This window comes from Lutra lutra, chromosome 9, assembly GCF_902655055.1.
Source record: "Lutra lutra chromosome 9, mLutLut1.2, whole genome shotgun sequence".
NCBI classification, from domain to species: Eukaryota; Metazoa; Chordata; class Mammalia; order Carnivora; family Mustelidae; genus Lutra; species Lutra lutra.
The window spans coordinates 116,353,063-116,376,321 of NC_062286.1; the positions used below are offsets into that span (position 1 = coordinate 116,353,063).

The 23,259-nt window shown below is 48.1% G+C and overlaps 1 protein-coding gene across 1 annotated transcript in view; it reads left to right on the top strand.

The window, feature by feature from the left end:
* The first annotated feature begins 19,451 nt into the window (after positions 1–19,451).
* Positions 19,452–23,259, top strand: part of RSPO4 (R-spondin 4) — a 29,652-nt gene continuing 25,844 nt past the window's right edge. The window contains 1 exon segment of the mRNA XM_047747169.1: positions 19,452–19,562. Within this exon segment, the coding sequence (XP_047603125.1) occupies positions 19,484–19,562 (79 nt within the window). The 5' untranslated portion in view covers positions 19,452–19,483.

Here is a 23,259-nt window from a genome sequence, read left to right on the forward strand (position 1 = left end):
ATGTGGTAAGGAATGCCCTTCTATCCATTCCTCCGGGAATTTGTATATTTTTATTGAGCAGGTGGCCAAAGGAGAAATTTCTGAATCCATGAATATGCGCTTAAAATTCTAATGAATGTTGCCAAATCACCTACCAAAAAACGCTACACCGATTTACATCGTTTTTTTTTTTTTTTTTCACTCACTCCTTATGTGTGATTAATATTTATGGAATACCTTCGCCATCCTGGGGATACAGCAGTGAACAGGAGATAGTCCTTCCCCTCATGTGACTAGCAGTCTGATCCGGCAATAGCTCCAAAGAGATAAACACATAAATACATGGTATGCCAGGTGATGACATTCTCCTTTGTCCCTCTTATGATGGAGTGCTCTGTCTTTTTCTTGGTGACCGGTAGGAGCTCTCGATTTATGATGTATTCTAATCTTCTAACATGTATGTTACAACTATCTTCTGTACCCTGTTACTTATCTTTTATCTTTGCTCATGATGTTTCCAAAAGTCCTAATTGATGGAAAACTAAATAAATTTCAGAATTTCCTTACAGAAAAATGTGGGCTTTGTGTGTGCTCCCCACAACCCCCCACCCATGAATCTATGTGTCTTTGTATTCTTTTCTTCCTTGGGCTGCAAGGAAGCTCAGAACAAACTTTTCTATTCACCTCTAGCAATGCGCAGAACCTCACAGCAGGCATTCTGTAACCTGATCTCATCCCTGAGTTCACGTTCTTTTCCTTCTCACAGTTTTGTTATCCATTTCTTTTCCTACCCTCTGGTTTGTAACACCTATAAGCTGCCTAAAACCATGTTTGCTTCCAGGTGGGGCATGAATAAATGACTTTACTTCTTGCTTATAGGAGCTCATTTCACAGATCACAAAACTGAGTCCCACAGAGAGCCAGACACTTGAGCCAACCCTGCATTGAGTCATCAGAGAAGGTCAGACTCCCACTCAGCTTCCCCATGTCTGGGCTCTTTCCCGGTTCTGTTTCTTTCTGAAAAGGAGCCTTGTCTGACTTGCCAACTCTATTACTCAGAATTCTTTCAGTTGCCTATGACAGAAATCCTATAAAACAAGCAAAGGGAATTTATTGATTCACATAAAGGACCAATCCAAGGGACTGCAGGCATGGCTGGATTCAGGCACATAGACAATAATGACAGGCCTCCCTCCACGCTCGGCTTTGCTTCTCTCTGTCTGTCTACTTGGTAGTATCATCCTTTCCTGCATCAGACAGCTTCACTCCATGTGGCATAAATATGATACCAGCAACTCCAAGACTATATTCAATAGCCTGAAGAGGGACACCCTCCCCTAGATCCTCAATGGAAAGAAAAGATTCCAACTGACCTCACCTGGAAAGCCCTTCTCTTATAGCCAGAATGACAGGCAGCTTGACTGAGAGCTCTACCAGGCTACTGGAATTGGAGAGAGTTCCCCAGAGACTGAGGAAAGGGGAAAACAAAGTCTGCACAGACCAATGCCTTTTGTCCCAGGGAAACAGATCTCTCCATGGAGGATGAAAGAGACGTTTGCCCCAAGAATGAATTAGCCCATAAGTTACTGGTCTTGATTTAATGGAAACTCATCTTTTTCCCTCCTGCTCTTGAACTCTCAGTGGCTTTGGAGGCTGATATATCATCATCATTGCCAACCACAACATCTTCCATGTCAGCCCTGACTGCATACACTGGCTTTTGCTGTTTCTACCTCCTGAATGTCCCCTTCTTGTCTCCTAACCAAATCCTAGCCTTTGTCCTTGGAGCCACCAACTCAAGAGATGCCTCCCTCTTCTGAACTTGCCACATCATCCAAAGACATTTTTACAGTAACGACTGTGTGCTCAGCTCCATGGAGAGAGACAAAGATATGCCAGTATAAGAAGGTGCATTCGATTTGACCTGAAATGCCATTTCAGAGAGGTGACTTAATGGCTTCTTGAAGGTTCGAGTTCGTGCTGAAGAAAGCACTTCACACACACTTCTACTGTGGTCCCCAGGGTTGTCTAGGGACTAAGTGAGAAGATACATAGGAAAAGAAGGCAGAGAATGTGTGGTTAAGTTTTTATGTGTTTAGACCTCCCCAGATCTCTGTCAGGTAAATACTAGTTTACAGACAAGGAAACTGGTGTTCAGAGAGGCAAAGTGGCCTCCCAAGATCACAGCCACCAGTAAGAGATCTGCAGAAGCCAGATTTAAATTGTCCAACTCTCCTGTCTTCTTTCCACCCGTTCCCTAATAAACTACCCCCCATTATTAAGTGATGACTCACACTACAGAAACGTCTCCTAATTAAATTTGAAAATAGGAAAAGCATTTGGTATGTACTCTGAGGAGGCTAGCCTTAGAATTGCTTCCATACCAAAAGTTTGTTCTCTAGCTATTTACAGCTGGATTCTTTAATTTTTTTTTATTTCTTGATGCTCCTCATGAGTGGAATATCAGAAGATAGAAGATGACCAGTTTCTACCCTTGCCTTCCTTCCTAAGATGCCTCAAACCCTTTGTGTAATAAGGACATAGAAATCCATTGATCTGTCAATTAAGAACCTATTGATGAATTTAATACCTTCCCACTTCTACCAGATATGCTTGTTTGGGACAGCTATTGACCCAAACTGCAGTCCTAGACTAGTAAAGTCCTAGTGAAGTCCTAGACTCCATCCTACAAAACACAATGACAATCCAGGGGGTAACTTGCTCTGTTTTATAGCCAACAGTCTGAGAACGCATCTGTTGTCAAGCTCCAAATCAAACCACTAAAACTGTGGAAAAAAATATGGGCTCCTTCCCTTTTCTTCCACATAGAGTTGAGATAAAATAAGCTGAGTTTGAATATCCCTGTTTCCTCTTCTTTAAGCTGAGTGACCTAAGGGATGAACCTTCTCAAAGCCTCAGCATCCCCCCCCCCCCCCCCCCGCCCAGTAGGATGGTGGGCTGTGCCAGGTTGGTCCTTTTGGAATTGGCTGTGACACTACAAGTGTCTCTCACTCTGAGTCCAGCCCCCAGTAGAAACTCAAGCAATTTTTGAGAGATTTAATTGAGTAGACTGAAAAGGCAGGGCCAATCTGGTGTTGCCTCCTGGCCATGTGTCCTCCAGCAAGCTCATGATCACGCTGAGCCTCAAATTCTTTTGTAAAATGGACCAGATGATGCCAGCTTTAGAAAGTCATGAGGATGGGACAGGCTAAGGTAAATGAATGGCACTTAGTGGTGGTTGACCCCTCCTTTTCTTTATCTAACAAAGGACAGACTCATTTCCCATGGAAGCCAATGCACAGATTTCAGCCTCCTGAGCCTCCCTCAGTGGCCCCAGCTTTGATTGCACTCAAGAAAGCCTCTGGGCTGGATGGTTGATAAAAGGGAGATCAGAGGTACTGATGTCTGGAACTCTGTGACCCCTTCCCTGGAAGAGGAGAAATCACCCCATTTTGGGGGAAATGCTGTTGGTCAGCTCACTTGAAATAAAATCCAGCTATGATGACCAACAGGGCCTGATGCTCTCTAGCTCAAACTGGCCTCTTCATCTTCCCTTTCCCTGATTCATCCCCACTAACCTTCTTGTTGATCCTCAGGGTTTTTGCACAGCTGTTCCCTCTGCCTGGAGTGCTATTCTCCCAAGTCATCAAAAGGCTTGCTCCTCTACTTCCTTCAGGGTTCTGCTTAAATGTCGTCTTGTCAAAGGGGACTTCCCTGACTACCATCTTGCCAGGTTATTCCCAACATTGCTGCTCTGCTCTATTTTTCTTTGTGGCACTTATATCTCCTGCATAGTATGTATTTATTTGTTTGTTGTCTGCCTACCACAGCCAGAATGTGAGCTCCATGAGGGCAAGATGTGATCTGGCTCAAAGTTGTGTCTCATTCCCTAGAATAGTGATTGATGGATGGCAGGTTCTCAGTAACAATTGAATAAATGGATAGATGGGTGAATGGGTGAATAGGAGGACAGAAGGATAAATGGACTGGACTATGATGGATAGATAGGAGTGTAGGAGGAGGGGCTATTAGAGATGGGTGGATGGATAGACAGGAGAATGGGAGGTTGGGTCAATAGGTCAATGGGTCAATGGGTTGATGTGTGGATGGTGGATGGGGAGATAGATGAATGTGAAGATGGTGGGTGGGTAGATGGGAAAATAGGTGCACAGGAGTATGAAATAATAAATTGATGGGTTGGGACACCTGGGTGGTACAGTTGATTGAGCGTCTGCCTTTGGCTCAGGTCATGATCCCAGGGTCCTGGGATTGAGTCCTGCGTTGGGCTTCTTGCTCAGCAGGAAACCTGCTTCTCCCTCTGCCTTCTGTTCCCCCTGCTTGTGCTCTCTCTCTCTCTCTCTCTCTCTCTCTCTGATAAATAAATAAATAAATAAAATCTTTTTAAAAATTGATGAGTCAATGGATGGATTAGGGAATAGGTTTATGGGTCAATGGGTTGGTGGGTTGTTAAGTGAATGCTAGGTGAGAAGATAGAGGGATGGGAAAATGATGGGTTGGTGGATGGGAAGAGGGGTAGATGGGAGGAAAGAAGGATGGGTTGATGGGTCAACTGATGGATGGAAAGATGGGCTCCTGATTTGAGAGGGTCAATGGATAGAGTAAAGAGAGTTCTGGACTTGGAATCAGACAGACCTGGGTTTTTGTTCTGATACTCTCCCCACTCCTCATTTGATCATGCTCTCTGAGCCTCTGTTGCCACATCTGCAAAATACACAAACGTTTTCTTTGCATCAAGTGTCTAGCAATTACTATGTACCAAGTGCAATGCTGAATGCCTTTAACCCCCTCAACAACCCTAAGATGAGATGGCTGAGGCCAAAGTAAAAGACATGGTCTGACTGTGGATATATGTTAGCAAAGACCAAGCAAGAACCCAAGCAGTTCACCTGATACCAAGATCCAGGTGTTTGTGAATGTGGAGGGATGAACAAAGGAGACTATATTATTATTATTATTATTATTATTAATTTTATTGATTATCAGGGATAGGAATTGACCAGGAAGTACCATTTGTGGTGATTTGAGATACATTTGGGGCCTTCCTATGGCTCTGGGTCATCCTTTATACCTTGATCTTCCAAGAGGATGGCCAGAGGAGAGCTGAGGGTATGCCAGCCAGGTAAAATCAAGGGACATCAGCAGGAAGCATTGCTTTCTCTGACTTTGTCTTCAAGTGGGAGACCAGACAGCCAAGACTAAAGCAGTGGGGATGGGAAAGAGGAGAGGTGGGTGGCAAAAATATTAGGAAGGGAGGTAGGATAGGACCAGTGACTCACTTGATTTGAGAGTCTGAGAGAGGGTAGAGCCTACACACGAATCTGGTAACTGGACAGAGGGTAGGACCACTTCCCCCAACAAAGGGAGGTCTACATCAAGCTGAAGTCATCCTGGCTCCCCAGCCATAGATCATTCACTGAAACTGTGTGATGATTCAGAGAGGCAGCCCAGTAGTTAGGAACAGGGCTTTGGAACCAGAGGGACTGGTGGTCAAGTGCTAGGTAGGTCTGTCTCTGTTCCAGGCAAGATGCTTCCTCTCTCTGAGCTCTGATTTCCTCAAATGAGAGATGTAGATAGAAGTCATTGCTGTCCCTCAAGGATGTTATGAGGATTCAGTGAGGCTTCTTGTGCAGATTCAATGAGGCTCTGTAGAGTGACCACAGATAGTACAGGAAACCAGCCACCACACTGCGAGGGGACACAAGCAACCTTGTGGCGGGGAACTAAGATCCCAGCCAGCAGCACTAGTTCTCCGGCCATAAGAGTAAGCCACCTTGGAGGAAGGTCTTCTTCTCCCAGCCAGACCCTAGGATCTGTGCAGTCCCAGCCAAATTCTGCACTGCCACATCCTGAAGGACCCCAAGCCACAACCACCCCGTTAAACCATTCCCAAGTTCCTGGCCCCCAGAAGCTATGTGAGATAACACATAATTGTTGGTGTCCTATGCCAGGGGTCAGTGAACTTTTTCTATAAAAGTTTAGATAGCAAATATTTTAGTCTTTGCAGGCCATGTGGTCTCTATCATTGTAGTGAAAAGTGGACCATAGACAATACAGAAATACATGTAGTCATGTTCCAGTAAAACTTTATAAAAACATCTCCACCTGTCCCAGCTCTCAGACCTATGCACAAAGAAATTGCTAACCTAACTGTGTTCTGGAAGAACAAACTAAGTAAAACTCAAGACAGTATTTGTGCCACAAGAGGGGAGCTGTCTCCTGGGGCTGTGGAAACACTCCAAGGATTAATGTGATCTGGAAGCTTCCTGAAGGAGGAGGACTTGAGCTGAACTCTGGATGATAGGTATAACTCAGATGAACATTAAGCACAAGGACAATCATTTCATGCCAGAGGGAACAGCATGAATAAAGGATGGAAGGGTAGGCACACAGTGGAAAGTTGTGTGCATGTGGGTCTTGACTGCCTGGTAAGGGGCTCAGCTGTCATCCTGGAGACCATGGCCTCTCAAACAGAGGCAAATGGGCTTTAATAATGGGCTCTGGGGAGAAAAGCTGTGACTTTCATAAAATTAGTGACCCAGAGACAATGAAGACACTGGAGTATGGTGAAGATTTATACTTTATTTTAAACAGAAGAGGGGGTATCTTGGTTTGAGTTCCCCAAAGCAGACATCTAGATGGGGAATCAAACAAGTGGTTAATTTGGGAGGGATTCAGTGAAACACAGGAAAGTGAGGCCTGGAAAAAAAGACAACCAAAATGATACATAATCAAACAGGTTACTTATGTGGGCTTTGCGAGATCCATCCCACCTGGATCTCAACTGCAGACCCCTGGATGAGCATGAAGAACATAGCTTAGCGGTATCCCAACTAAAGACAGGAAGCTAGGCATATATCCAATTCCCACTGATCACTGGCTGGGACTCTTGGCTCTGTTCATTCCCAAGCTCCTCTGGCCTTGGTGGAGACCTGCAGGTGTTTGCAGGAGGCTCCTTGAGCAGAGAAAGTCAAGTACTGAGGGAGCAATGACAGCAAGTGTCATAGGTAGGGTGACAAAATTAGTGGGTTAGGAAGAATGCTTGAGTGCCCGGCGTAGGACGGCACAGAGGGCAGGAGGAGCCCTCAGAGCCTGAGACATAGGGAGGTGGCTGCAGACACTTGGGGCCAGGCTGGAGAAGAGGGACTGAGGGCCAGCTTGGCTGCACAGATGCAGTGAGTGGGTGGATGGCTGCCTCCCAGAGCAATAAGCCAGAAGGGGAAGAAGCTGAGTCTGGCCCCAGACACCCTGGGCTTGAAGTGCCCATAGGACCTCCCGCGGAGCCGTCAGATCACAGATGGAGGGAGAACACAGCCCAGACAGACTCAGAAATGCAGCAAGTGTGCAGCAAGTGTGCAGCAAGGAGCAGGAAAGGCAAGATGAATTTGCAAAGGAGGAAGAAAGAGAGAAAGTGGTTTGGGAAGAGCGCCATTCTGAGCTGATGCCCATCAAGGGCTTCACATGGACTCTCAAGCCTTTGGTGGTGGAGTTACCAGCTTTGTTATCCCCCTTTCAGATGGCATTTATATGGGTTTATGTAAATGCCTGGTGAGGTGTGGCTGCAAGTAAACATTTGTTTAATTAGTTAGTGGATGTTCTTAACCCCATTTTACAGATGGAGTAACAGAGGCTCAGAGAGGTGAAGTGACCTTCCTCCTGTTCTGCCCGAACAAGATATCACATTCTGTGTTTCTAGTAGGTGTAAGTGTCCCCGAGAACATCTGGAAGGTGTCCAGCAGGGCAGAGGTTGGGGAGAAGAGTGGCTAAGCTACACCTAGGAGCAGGAACTAGAGAGGCCAAGCTTCCAGACAGAGTGGAGAGAGGAGAGTGAGAACACAGCCACCACAGGTGTGGGCAGAGCTTCTGAGATGTTTTGTTAGAAGGGAGAAGTGGAACGAAGGCTGGAGCAAAGATGGATAAAGAGGACAGACTTCAGGCTGACGGGGCATGGGGACAGGGCTGGGCGGGGCTGGGGCTCTGCAGGAGGGTGTGAGGGCTCACAGCTGGGGTTCAGGCTCACTCAGGACCATGAGCAGCAATCCTTCCCTCCACCTCACACCAATGAGGACCAATTAGGGACACGCAGAGAAGAGGAAGTCAGGGCTGGTGGCTGACACCTGAGGCAAGGGCTGCCAGGCATCCTCCACATCCAATCTCCCTTTCTCCTGGGTAATAACATTTCCCCTGCCTTTTAGCTGAGCCCATGGCTGCCTGTGGAATATTACATTTCCCAGCCTCCCCTGGGACTGGACATGGCCATGTCCCAACCACACTGGCTAGAATATGGATGTGTTGGGGGCTATCTCAGGCAGCCCCCAAGGAGCCATGGGTCTACCACGTGAAATGAGTAGATACCATGGAGACTTTCTGCAGCTAAGGGAGAGAGCTACACCAGCACCTCAATGAAATCATTCCTATCCCGGCTCTCTGTTCTTATACAGAAGCTAGCCACCCAAGTGAGCACGGCTTCCCACTGCCTACCCACTACTGGGGGATGGGGAATGCCTCTCTCCTAGTTCTCCCCCTACCCCTGGACATTTTCCATAACTGACCCATCATCTGCCTTTCTCCCCAACCCCCAACCAGCCAGACTGTCCCTTCCAGGAGGGCAGGGACATCACCAAACTCACAGCTAAACACGAAGGCCAGCACAGGGCCTAGGGCGTGAGAGGCCCCTCATACACAGACCAGGTCCTTGCTTTCAGGGCCACAGCCAGCAAGACCACAAACCCCATTTTACAGATGGCCAGGAGCTGGGGGCTTCACCACACACTCGTAGCACCCCTGGTCAGGAGTTGTTCCTCGGGGCATGAACTTACCAGAACTGCCAGCCCACCGGAGGGAGGCTGTTCCCTGGGCTCTGGCCAGCAGGTACCTGGATGGTGAATGCCGAGCTGGTATGTGCAGGGCAGTCACTGAAGGATCTAGAGAAGCCACAAGGAGGAGACCTGGAAGGTAATACCTTGGCCAGGACCTTTTGGGAGCTGAACCCGTAAGTCTAGAGGGATTGGAGTAGGTAATGGGAGCCACAGGGAAATGGGGGACTGGTCCTGGGACTCAGGGACCGAGGAAGCCCAGAGTGGTGGTGCCTATTACTTCCTCCTCGGTCCAACGTTGGCTGAGCCATTGGAATAAAGTGGCTAAGGACTCAGTGGGTGGGGGGAGGCTGTGGGTCCAGAGGGTCCTTGGGCTGGGAGGCCGAGGCCAGAGAAGGCGGGCAAGCTGGAGACAGATCTGTGTCCTCTCAGATCTGTGTCCTTAGGTCTCATTTCCCCACCTGTGAAATGGTTTGTTGTGAGGATTAAAAGAAAGAGTGGAAGGACCCAGAACTCTAGACTTTCTAATGCCAGCGTCCCATCTTGTCTCTCCCCTGTCCAGTGCCCCTTAGCGGCTGCTGATGGCTTTCAGAGAAGGTTGGAAACTACAGCACATTTTCCTTGATAAGAAGGACTCCTCCCTATCTGTCCTGAGCCCGGCTCTCTGGCATCTTCCCCTTCCCATCTCCCTAGAACACACTCAGACAAGGTCCTGCTCCCAACCCTACCACCCCTACGACTGCTCTGCCCCCCTTCCCACATACCCCTCACTCTCTCTGCTCCAGCCACTCTGCCTCCCTTCACTGCCTTGGCCTCAAGTTCATTCCGGCCTCCTGCCCTTTGCCTCTGTGATTCCCGTTGCCTGGAATGCTCTGCCCAGATCTCCACACAGCTTGCTCCCTCACCTCATTCAGATTTCTTCCGTGTCCCCTCTCAGAGCAACCTTCCCTGCCCCGACCTGGTCCAACTCCAGCTTTCTTCACTGCACTCACCATCACCAAGGTCACTTTCCACATGGACGTGGTTATGGCTCCCGGTCTCCCCCAGGGCCAGAAGCTCCAGAAAGGCCAGATCTGAATCTAGTGTACCGTTGTTGAGTCCTGGGCATGTGGTCCAGCCCTTAGGAAGTATGTGTTCAATGAGTGACTGGGTTAAGTCCTGCGAGCTGCTCAGGACCCAGCTCAGACATTGGCTCCTGCAGGCACCTTTCCAGCATCTTGTCTGATCTCCCACAACCCTTCCTACGTGCCTGGATTTGAGATGTGCCCCGACTTGGTTGTGATTTCTCCTCTTTCTCTGTCTCCCCACCAGTCTATGAGGGCCTCATGTCTTTAACTCTCACTGCTCCCTGGCGCACACTTGGTGCTTGGTTACGATGAATCCATCAATTCATCAGTTATCAGCCAGTAATGGTCAGAATCTAGATGGAGAATATGGGGCAAGAAAACCTAGAGGTCCCGGGGCCCTCACTGCTCTTCAGGTGCAGTAACTTTTCTAACACTGCCCCTGCATGTGGTAAGAATGCATGAAATATTTTTTGAACAGATGCTAATAGCTCCCACTGATGAGGCATTTACTCTGTGCCAAGCAGAGTTCTAAGTGCTTTGCCTGGGGTAACTCATTTAATCCTCACCTAACTTGATTACATCTCCCATTTCACAGATAAGGAAACAGGCTCAGAGGAGTTGTGCAACTTGCCTAAGGTCACACAGGTAGTAAGTAGGAGAGTGAGACCTGAACCCGGCAGCTTGACTCCGAGTCCACGTGCCACCAGCTTCTGCTGCCTCTCAGCCGACACACAATGCATACACATCATCACAAGGTCTGCAACTGCTATTAGGCACACCTGCTCAGTGTCAGACGTGGGCTGGATGCTCGGGGGCCTCCTGCTCTTTTGATCTCCAGAGTCCTCCTTGGGTGAATGGCACTGCCTCCATTTCAAAGGCGAGAAAAGCAAGGCTCAGAGTTAAGGGCATGTAGCAAGTAAGAGGCTCCGGATCTTGGCTCCTTCCATAGTGGGGGCATCTGGAGGCCTGGAAATGGGCTTTTCTCCTCCATCTTTCTGCACTCCGTTCTCTATCTCTGTGCCCCAGGGCCACATCTGTGTCCACGCAGAGCCAAGGCTGGCCCCATACCCCTGTCCCCAGCCCACCAGAGACCTGCCCAACCTTTGTTACAAAAACCTTCTCTTTGTCCTTCCCTTCTCTCCTGCAGCTAATGACTGAGAGATCAACTTGATTGTGGACATATTTTGGAAATATTTTCACTGTTTAAAAAAATTTTCCTTTGTTTGAAAGAGAGCTACAGCTCCAACCGCAGGGGGAGGAAAAACCTTATCCCCAGAGGACCAGGGCTGCACATGTAAAGCCAGAAACGACTATATTAAACAATCAAAACTGAAAACCACCCAAACAACAGAACTCCTCAGAGTTCTGGCGTCAGTAGGACATGGGTCTTTGAGGCTGCCCCCCGGATAGGGCTGGGGGCTTTGCAAACATATGAGATGGGGGTCTGGCTTCTGTGAACGGATTGTAAATCCTGCTGTGGTGCCTGGACCTTCTCCTGATGGTGATGAGAGAAGTTCTTCTCTCTGTCATTTCCTGAGTGATGGACTGGAGTCTGGGGAAGATGGGCAATTGGGTTCAGATAACAGATCCAGACTGGGGCTACAGGTAGAGTTCCAGGTTAGAGACCCCACAGAGCTAGGGCTCAGTACAGAACCAGTATCATGAGTCAGTATGGAACCAGGAGTATGACTCAGTCTATAACAAGGATCAGAGCTCACAGAGTGCCTGGGTGGCTTAGTTGGTTAAGCAACTGCCTTTGGCTCAGGTCATAATCCTGGAGTCCTGGGATCAAGTCCTGCATCAGGCTCCCTTCTCAGCGGGGAGTCTGCTTCTCCCTCTGACCCTCCCCCTTCTCATGCTCTCTCTCTCAAATAAATAAATAAAATCTTAAAAAAAAAAAAAAAAGATCAGAGCTCAGTCTGCCTCAGGGTCAGGCTCAGTCTAAGCTCAAGACCAGGGCTCAGTCTGAAGCTAGAGTCAAGGCCTAGCGGGAAACAACATTCAGGGTCTGTCTGAAACCAAGATGTGGCTAGTCTGGGGCTCAGACCATAGCACAAATGGGATCAGAACCCCACCTAGGCCCAGGATTTTATTTGGTCTAGGATCAGGGTCAAGCTTCAGTGTGTGATGAATGACCAGGACTCAGTCTACTATGAGTCAGGGTTCTATGTGTAACCAGAATCAGGATGCATCTTGGGTTTTCAAACCCCCAAAAAAGAAACACCTGACACCACAGGTGAGTCTGTTCACCTTCTAGGCCTCAGTTTCCTCTTCTGTGAGCTGGGGATAATTATAACCCCCATCCTGAATACTTCCATAGTTAAATGTCAAGCCAAACGAAATAGCGGATGTCAGCAATCCTTGCAAACTGCAGGGTGTCGGGCAGATGTTTATATAAACACCCCAGGAGAAACCCCAAAGAAGGATCGTGGAAAAGTCCAAATGTCACTAAGCCTCCTACTCCACTTTCTATCCTAGTTTCTCTTCCGCCCTGTAAAACTAATAATAGCTAACAGTTACACAGCACGGCCTTGTCTTGGGCACTCTTCTCCAAGCTTTATGTATATCTAATTTAATCTTCAAACAAGCCTATGAAGTAGGTACTGACTTTATCCCTATTTTCAGATGGGGAAACTGAGGCAGAGATAGGTTAAGTACTTTGCTTAAAGTCACACTTAGTATGTAGAAAATCTCTGATTTGAACCTTAGGTTCTTTGGCTCCCAAGTTCATGCTGAGTGTAGGCACTGGGGATGGGGGACGAGTCTGGGGGATTCTTCCTGGAGCAGACAGACAGGGGTGAGAGGTGCAAGTCAGCAGCAGGCCGGGCAATGACCCGTGGCCTCCAGCAGCTGCCTTTCCCCAGGAGGCCGTCTCTTAGCAGACCCCACTCCCACCAGGGGACATAAAAGGCTGGGGGAGGAGTTGGCGGGTGGCATTAAGGCATCTCTTTAAACTTGTTTGTTTATGGAAAGAAATTTCAGGCCAGCTGCTGAAAACCTGTATTTTATGGGTAATTTTTCAATTTATTTCACACTGGTATTAAAAACAACAACCCAACCCACCACGGAGGCTGCGATTCCACCAGGGTTGGCGAAGGAGGGGCAGCTGGCCTAAAGCAGCTCCTTTGTTTGCCTGAACAACCCAGGGACCAGGCTGTTTGCCCTCCCTTGGGAAAAACCAGATGAGGTGAAGAATCAGGACAGGATGAGGTAGAGGTTCCGGTTTAACAAGAGAACAAGACAAAGTCCAGCAAAGGAAGGTGGAAGATTCAATGCTAGTCTTTTGTTGGAGGGGAAACTGAGACACAGATAATGAATATTACTAGTGAGAATTTATTCTGGATTGGACATTGTATTTACCTGCACTACCCCATGCAAAGTCATGAAAATTAAGATATTATCTTTCTTTGGGGTTGCTGTGAAGCAAACACTGAGACAAAGATTGGAGTTCAAGAAGTTTATTTGGGAATTGATCCTGGGAAATGTGGGGCTGGGAATAAATTGTGAAACAGGGTGGGAGGCCAGCCCATGAAGGGCAGGACATCAAGACAGGTACCACTGGGACATCTGGAGCTCTCTACTCTGCTGGGGAGTTCTGGAAAAGAGCACAGAACAAGCCTAGGCTATCCCACCTGTTGAAGGAGGAAGTTGGGGTCATTGTCCATCATTGGTTATCACCACTCTACCACTGAGTCCATCCTCAAGGTTTTCTTTTTTCTATTTTCCAATTATTGCATTGTTCAGTTTTATACTTTCAATTTGGCTCTTTTTAAAATAACTTTTTTTCTTTGTTGAGATTTTCTATGTTTTCATTAATTTCAAAAGAATTTATAATTTCTTGCCAAAGCACTTTTTGGATGGCTGCTTTAAAGTCTTTGTCAGATGATCCCAACATCTGAATCATCCTGGTTTCAGCATTAGTGGATTGTCTTTTCTCATTCAAACTGTGGTTTGAGCTAGCATATTAGGCAACTTCAGGCCCTATTTAAGTCTTTTATTTTGGCTGGCAGTCCCACTTTTTAAGTGTAGTATGTAGGTTCTTATATACTTTTGGAGGCTGGAGTTACAATGACCATTTAGTTTCCAGAACCCTTGCATTTCTATTCTGGTGTGCTTTGTACTTCTGGTTCTACTGGGGTTAGTATTAGCTTGATACCAAAACCAGACAAAGATAGTACAAACATTATATACAGGTCAATGTTTTTCATGAATATAGATGTGAAAGTCCTTAATAAAATATTATCAAGTAGAATTCAGCAAGATATATAAAGAATCCTACACCATGGCCAAATGGGGTTTATTCTAGGGAGGGAAGGCTAGTTCAATATTCAAAAATCAATCAATGCACTACATCAACAGGCTAAAGAAGAAAAATCGCATGATTATATCAATAATGGATGCAAAAAAATTTTTTTTACAAAATTCAACACCCATTCCTGATTGAAAACTCTCAGAAAAATAGCAATAGAGAGGAAATTTCTCAACTTGTTAAGAGCATCCAAAAACAAACAAACAAACAAAAAAACCCTACAGCCAACCTCATATTTAATGATGAAAGACTGAATGCTTTCTCACTAAGGTTGGGAACAAGGCAAGGATGTCTTCTCCCATCACACTTATTCACTACAGTGCTAGAAGTTCTAGCCAATACAAGAAGGAAAAGGCAATAAAAGGATCACAAATCAGAACGAAAGAAAGAATACTGTCCCTATTTTCAGAAGACATGTTATCTTTGTTGGAAAACCCTATAAATGTGCAAAAATACTTCTTAAACTAATAAGTTCAGCAAGGTGTCAGGGTGCAAGATCAATACATAAAAAATCAGTTGTATTTCTGTAAACTAGGGATGAAAACATGGTGCAACAAAATTGAAAATACAATACAATTTACAATCATTTTTTAAAAGGGAAGAAAAATTCTTAGGTGCAAATCAAATAAAAATTTTAGGACTTGAAAATGGCAAAACACTGATTCTTTAAAAAATCGAAGAAGATATAAATAAATGGAGAGATATACCATGTTCATGGATGGAAGACTCAATATAGTCAAGATGTTAATTCTCCCCAAATTGATATACATGTGTAATGCAATTCTGATAAAATTCCCAGCAAGATTTTTTATAAGTATAGGCAAAATTATTATAAAATTTATATTGAAAGGCAAAAGAACTAGAATAGCTAAAACAGTTTTGAGAAAGGATAAGGTGGATGAGATCAGATTACCCAAATTCAAGATTTCAGTAATCAGGACAGTGAGGTATTGGCAGACAGAACAACACATAGTTTGCAGAACAGAATAGATAACCCAGAAATAGATTCACACAAATATGCCCAATTAATTTTTGACAAAGGAACAAAAACAATTCAGTGAAGATAAGACAGCCTCTTCAACAAATCATACTGGATCACTTGAACATCCACAGGCAAAAAAAGAACCTTGATGTAGACCTCATTCTTTATGCAAAAATCAATTCAAAATGGATTGTGAACTTAAATATAAAAAGATATAACTTCTAGAAAAAAGATAGAAGAAAATCTTTGAGACTTGAGACTAGGCAAATGTTCTTAGATTTGATACCAAAAGAATAATCCATAAAAGGAAAAACTGACAAGGTGAACCTTATCAAAATTAGATACCTTTGCTCTGTAAAAGATGCTGGAAAGAAGATGAAGGGATAAATTATAGACTAGGAGAAAATACTAGCAAATCATATACCCAACAAAGGACTTCTGTATGAAATAAAGAACTCTTAAAATGCAACAGTAAAAGTAAAAAATTACAATCAGAAAGTGCAAAAGACCTGGCGATTCACAGACCTGTACCCCTGGGGCCAATAATACATTGTATGTTTATAAAAAAATTTTAAAAATATTTTAAAAAGAAGTGCAAAAGACATGCACAGACATTTTGCTAAAGACGATATACAGAAAGTTGTAGACAAACATCCATTGTAGCCTTGTACTTAATAACCAAAAACTGGAAGTTATCTAAATGTCTTTCAGAGAATGAATGACTAAAGAAACTCTAGTACATTCATACAATGGAATATTACTCAGCATTAAAATGCAACTATTTTTCTTCTAAAGATTTTATTTATTTATTTATTTATTTATTTTCCAGAGAGATAGAGAATGAGAACACAAGCAGGAGGAAGGGCAAGCAGAGGGAGAAGCAGGCTCCACCCTGAGCAGGGAGCCCAGAGCCCAACGTAGGGCTCTATCCCAGGACCCTGAGATGATGACCTGAGTTGAAGGCAGATACTTAACCGACTGAGCCACCCAGGTGCCCCTAAAATGCAACTGTTAATCATCAAAAACTTGGACGAAACTCAAGAAATTCAGCTGAATAGAGAAAGCCAATCTCAAAAGGACACCTGCTACAAGATTCCATTATGTAACATCATTGTAGAAATGGGGAACAGATTGGTGGTTGTTAGGGGTTGAGGTATAAAGGAGAGAGTGGATGGAGTCAAAAGGGGGTAACAAGGGAGTTTTTTGCCAGTGCAGTTGAGTATCTTGATGTGGTGGTGGTTACACAAAGCTGTACATGAAATAAAATTCCATCCCAGGAAACTCTGCAATCCCTGGCAAACTGGGACAACTGGTCACTCTATCAGGAGCCCTTGCAGCCCCAAGAAAAATGAAGAAAATCCAGGTCCTCTGGCTGCTTAGGAAAAAGAACGTGTAGTGGTCAGAACCAACACAGGCAAGAACTACTGCCTCTTTAAGGCAAGAACGAGAGTGGTCCAGTGTGATAGAATGGCCCAATGTTCACCAAACTCTTTTGGTTTTCTTCCTGAGCACGTGGCTAGACTGCATTTCCCAGCCACCCTTGCAGGTAGGTGTGGCTATGTGACTGAATTCTGGCCCGTGGGAGGTGGAAGGACATCGGTACCCCCCATAGACGATCTTCCATGCCTTGCCCCATCCACAGCAAGCCTTAAGCCATGTACTGAGAGCAGAGCACAAGCTGGAAGGAACCTGAGACCCAGCTGTCCATGCAGGGGAAGGATTTGCTGATCCAGAACACCCAGTAGGACTGTCATGTGCTGTAGCCATTATATCAGTCTTCATCTATTTGTGACAGTGTCCTGCGGTTCCTTAACTGATGCCCCTAGTGTGCACACCTCCTGGGATGACCCTGGCCTTGATGTCCTCTCTGGATGCTTGTCTTGAGGGTGACCAGATGGCAGGCTAAGATTCCCAGACAGCCTCCTATAGCTAGAGAGACCCCGAAACCGTCTGTACATCTCAGAGCCGAGTAGAGGTCTGAGTTCTGGCTCACAGAATCTGAGAAATAGCAGATTCTGAAAGGATTGTAAGACTCTCAGAAAACACAAAAACCCATCCGTGCCACTGAACAGGGGAAACTGAGCCCAAGACAGCAGGAGGTGCCTGAGGTCCTACAGGGAATCAGTGGGTGAGTGAGCCCTCATTCATCCATTCTTTTATTCATTCCACACATATTTATTAAGCACTTTCTGTGTTAAGCATACAGATAATATAGAAGATTCCTGCCCTCGTAGAACTTACAAACAAGCCAACTGCAAACACAAACAAGACTATGTACTTGGTACTGTGGAGAATAAAGCAAAGTAAGGGGGTAAAGGAAATGTTCGGCTTTATCTGGAGCGGTCAGAGGGGTCCTCTTTGAGGAGGTAACCTTGAGCGGAGACAGGTCCTGAAGATATCTCAGGAAGGATTTTCCAGATGGCGGGAATAGCAAAAAGCCCTGCTGAGGGCACACAGCAGAGTCTGATAGAGAGGAGGCTGGGCAGCTGGAGCATGGGGAGTGGGAAGAGAAGGACTGAGAGGCTACAGCCTGCAGAGCTGGGTGTCTGTCCAATAGCCATGGCCTTGGCACACACCACCACCCCCATCCATGCCACCATGTGCATCGCTCTTCCCCAGCCCTGCTCACCCCAGGGCTATCCTGCTCTGGACTCTGGAGATTTCAGGACTGGGGGTGGTTGGATAGGGGCTGACTTTCCAACTTCCTCCTCCAGATCTTCTAGGGTTACCTCATTTCTCCCCGTACCTGAATTCCATGTAGAAACCAGGAGACTCCTCCATCCAGAGAGCTCATCCGTTCATTCGTTCTACAACATCCAGTGTGCCTCAGGGCTCCAGGGATCCAGATATAACCTCATCTCTGGCCTCCCAAGAGTTGACAATGTAGAGTGAGGGACAGAGACATCAATAGTTACCACCTAGGGCCAAGCTGTGATAAAGAGATTGTGGGAGCCCAGAGAAAGAACTGAACGTGGCCTGAGAATCCAGGAAGGCTTCCTGGATGAGGGGCATATCCAGGGCGGGGTCCTGAATGAGTCAGCGAAGAAAGGGGATGGGATGTGTAGGCCAATATTTCATGGAGAAGCCACACAGGAAAGGCTCAGAGGGATGGAGGGCCTGGAGGCGTGGAGGGCCTGGGACTCACTGAGGATGGAGAGAATGGGTTGAAGGTGACAAGCCACACACATAAGAAGAGGAAAGGACAGTTTTTCAGCAAGAGACTGTCCAAACTAAGCTCCACTGTGTCCTGAGTAGTGGCCCAGAGGGCAGGCGCTGGACACAGACAGGGCGCTGACCTGCTGTGTGTGGCCTTGGGCAAGTCACTGGCCTCTCTGAGCTTCTTTCCTCCCTGTAAAGTGGGGCTGATCAGAGTAGACCCTCACTGGGTGACTTTGAAGATGATATTATGTGTAAAGTGCTTAGCACAACCCCAAGCACACAGGCATCAAAAATGATAGTTACCATTATTATTACTGGTATTGGTTAAGGTGGGGAGTGTGACCGAGGCAGGAGTGCACTGTCTGCTGGGTAGGTGGAGGGATCCGGCTGTGAAAGGGTTAAAACGGCCTGAGCTGCTCCCCATCCAGTAGATAAGGTTGGAGGAAACACAGTCCAGTGAATTTATGAGGTGCCGGTTACTTGGCATCAAAAGATTAGGGGCTCCCCGCAGGCCGCGCAGGAAACATGCAGGGTCCGAGGCCAGAAGGGTCCCGGGACTCTCTTGAAAGAACAAGGCAGAGCAGAGAGGGTGCACACCAGACGGTCAGGCCTCAGGGTAAGGGACTGTGAGACACAGAGAAAACAAGAGGAAGTTCAGGAGTGGCCCCCAAAGGGCCAGGCGCAGGAGCCAGGAGCGACAGAGGAGGGAGAAAATCGGTAGCAGGCGGGGAGTGGGGTGTCAGGGGTGCCGAGAGCGCCGGGATGGGGGTCACCTGGCGGTCGCGCGTTTGTACCTGCGTCTGGCCGACCGGCGGCGGGTCTGTGAGTGGAGCAGTGCAGGGGGCGGAACTACGCCAGACCGCGGACTGCCGGACGGACCGACCTCCGGACCCCCGCCGGGCGACCCCCGCCCCCCGCCGCGCGCGCCGTCCGAGCGGGTTAACGCGCCGCCCCGCGCGCCGGCTCCTCCCAGCCAGGGCAGTGTCCCGGCTCCGCAGACGCCCTCACTCGACCTGGCAGCCAGCCCCTGGGCAGACGGCGCGTGCCTGGCGGCGGTACCGAGCCCTCGCCCCGCGGATGTGCCCGCGCGCCGGGAGCAGCCATCGGGCCTCCGGGGAAAGCCCCGCGCGCCAGCCCCGACCAGGCTGCCCAGATGCGGGCGCCACTCTGCCTGTTGCTGCTCCTCGCCCACGCCGTGGACATGCTCCCAGCGAGCCGAAGGAAGAAGCAAGGTACCAGGGGCAGCGGGCTGGTGGCAGGGCGCGCACAGCGGGGCAAACTGGGCGATGGCCCTTGGAACATCAGCATGGTGTCCCAGCACCATGGACCACTCACACCTCCAATGGCCCACTTTACAGACAGGGAGACTGAGGCCCGGGGCACCTGTCTAGCAAGCTGGCTTGCTCTCCAAGGAAGGAAGGGGCTGGTAGGGCTCTGTCACTGACCCACTCCCTATAGTAGCAGCATTGCTGAGAAGGAGGGTGGCTCTGTGCAAAGACAGGAGGCCCCAAGTGCCAGGTCAGAAGACACTGGGACTAAAGGACAGAATTAGTGGCTTAGAAGCCATGCTAAGAATCCATGCTGAACGGAGAAAAAACATATACAGTGTTGGGCTGGGAGTCCAGATGGCCCAGTCTGAGGCCCATCATTGACCCTGACTCACCTTGTCAGCTTCCGAGAGGCAGTATTCCTTCATGGGCCCCCTCTGGCAAGGATATGAGCTTTGGGAATTCAGGGAGACCTGAGACCAGAATTCAAGTCCATTTGTTCTGAGATGACCCAGTGGAAGCCCCAGAGTCCCCCCAGTTTTTCCATCTTGACTTCCTGGGAACATTCGGAAGATAAATCAAGGTCAAACTAGAAATGTAGCTGGGGCCCATAGGAGCCCCTGGCTCCCTCAGGGTCCTATGCCACAGTCGCTCACTGTGAGAGTCAGAATGTCCTCAAGAGGTGCGTTTGAGGTCATTGCTGCAGAGTGGGGGTCGGCAGAGCCCGCCCAGCTGAGGAGGATGAGCAGGGGAGCAAGTCTCCCAAGCTGGTACCAGTCTGAGAGGCAACCTTGGAATCCCAGCCACTGTGCCAAGGTTTTCTCTCATTAAGGGAATCCCTACCACTTCCTTATGACAGCTGGGTGCCAAGGCTTTACAGGTTAAGGAACTTTGCTAAGCTGTCCTGCAAGGTCCGAACAAAACTACATGGGAATAAGAAAGAGAGTCTGCCTTCTAGAAGCTTCTAGTTCGTTTGAGTGAAAAGCCCTGCATGGACACAGTCACTCCTGGAGTGGAACAGGAAGCAGAGAGGGGCTTTGGGAAAATGCGGAGGTGGGATTGGGTGGGGGTGACCGACCCAAAGGGCTCCCATCCCTGGTGTGACTGGATGGAGGGACCCAGGGGTCTGAGCAGTGGGTGGGCTTAAGGGAACTGGGGCAGGTTTGGGACTTTGTGGGAATGTTCCTCCGTGAATGGCCCTTGGATGGTGTCTTCCCCAGTGACCAGCTGAGTGACCTTGGGGAAGTCACTTTGCCTCTCTGAGCCTGGGTTTACCCATCCGACAGTCTTTTAGAATATCTCTGAGATTTTTCTCAGTTTTAAAACAGACGGAAGAAATAAAAATAAAAACTTTCTCCTCATTGACTCCCCTTTAACAAAAGGAATGATAATCTGGAACATTGGGCTCACAGACAGATGTGGGCAAGACTGAATGTGTATGTTTGTTAAGTGAGTAACCAAGTACACGGGCTCCTAGGGGCACTTGTTGGTACCAGTCATCTTCATTTCCTGTGTGTGGTGTCCCTGGCTACTCACAACAGCCTCACAGGGGTGAGGGGAAGGGCGGGCAGGGCAATGCTTATGTTCTGGATGAGGATTCAGAGAGGGAAACTGATTTGTCCAAGGTTGCACAGCAGGTAAGTAGCAACGCAGGCTGGAATCCCACTGTGTCTGTCAGGATGGCTCCTGAGCTGTGTTGGCCTTCCCTTCCCCCTTCCCAGAATCTCCATTTCCCCAACTGAAGAGGAGTTGGTTGGGGAGATCTTTAAGATGCTTCACAGCTCTAGGGGCGCCTGGGTGGCTCAGTGGGTTAAGCCGCTGCCTTCGGCTCAGGTCATGATCTCAGAGTCCTGGGATCAAGCCCCGCATCGGGCTCTCTGCTCAGCAGGGAGCCTGCTTCCTCCTCTCTCTCTGCCTGCCTCTCTGCCTGCTTGTGATCTGTCAAATAAATAAATAAATAAAATCTTTAAAAAAAAAAAAAAAAGATGCTTCACAGCTCTAAAAAGACGCCCCCCCACACACACACACACAGATTAAAGAAAAAGAAAACCTCCACTCCCTCTCCCCATCCCCCATTGCTCGGTGAAGAGGTTGGACATGGCTGTTCCCGATGCTGCCCCTGTTTGGGAAAGGGGCTCTTGGCGCCCCTCCCCACAGTAATTGATGTCTTACATATAGGACATAAACATGTCCCCTCCAGCATTTCCTGAGAGAGGCTTGCAGCTCTACTCATCAGTCAGGTACAATGGAGAGAGCCTTGGATTTCACTCCCACCCTGGGGCCCCTTTGCACCCAGACAGTGGACTCCCATGCTCCTGCCAACACCCTCAGTTTCCCATTGGCTCTGGGTGGGGGGAAGGAGGGGTAGGAAAACCCTTCCTATAGCATATTCGGCAAGTGGTCTTAGGAGTCCTGACCAAATAGGTTTGAGAAATGCTGGGTTTAGCAGATTTCTCCACTGCAGGACTTATCAGAGCATTCATGGTAAAGCAGTGGGGCTAGACAGCAGGACGTTTCCCAAACTAATTATGCAGCAGAGGGCCATTTTTCATGAGACAGCTACTTGGAAAACTCCACACGACATCCCTGAGGGTCTTAGCGGCTTTGACATTTTGCTGTCACTGTAGAAGGAGACTGTGTCCTGAAGACACCTAGGCCCTGGCCATGCTCCATCATCCATCCTTTCACCTGTTCATTCAACAACCGCTACAGGGTGGCCTCTGTGCCAGGCTCTGTGCTGGAAAGCTTGGAGACACCAAGGTCTAAAGACCCGGGGCCTGCCCTTAAGCAGCTGTCACGGTGGACGGATACCCCTTCCCTGACTTCCCCAACCTCCCCTCCATCCCCGAGTCCTGGGCCTCGGTCTTCGGCCTGCTCTGCAAGGCCCAGCAGCTGCCCAGCCCAAGCCACCACCCGCGGGGCTGGGCACCCGCAGACCCGCGCTTCCTCAAGCCTGGCGTCACTGTTTTCCGATGAAACCCAATTTTTCTGTTTCTTTCCTTCTTTTTTTCTTTAATTTTTCTGTTCCTAAGACAAGAAAGAATGAAAGAAAAAGCTTGAGAAAGGTTCTTGGATCTCAAGTGTCTCTTACAAAACAACATGTTGATTAATTAAGTGTAAATGAATCAGAACCAGATGGAAACATTTCTCTTGAGACATGCTGGGGTGTCTGGGCAATGGGACAGTCAGGGAGCGTGAGGGATCTCCGGACTGCACCCCCCCAAACCCTGATACAGAGCTTCATTTAGGCAACAAGAAAAAGGAAGGCTGTGACAGACTTCCCAGTAGGTGCTTTGTAAAGATTCTACCGCTTCTCCCTCCCATTTGACAGCAGGCTGGGGTGCTCTCTGGATTGGGGAGAAAGGGGCTTTCATGTGGGTTGAGTCTCACTTCTGCCCTTGTCCCCTCAGTGAGTCTCTTTTTCTTCATCTATAAAAAGACTGTGGCAGCAGCTCCCTTGGGTGGGATGAGTACGATCATTCTTTATAAATTGCAAAGTTCCGCATGGACCTCAGGGCAGGCAGCACTGTCCCACTGTCCCCTGTGTGTAGCAGGGATGCTGAGACCCAGCAAACAGGTGCCTGAGGCAGTGGCAGAGTTGGGAAAGGACCCTGGCTTCTTGTCTGCAGGGCTGGGCCGGGGCCAGGCAGGCCCAGAACAA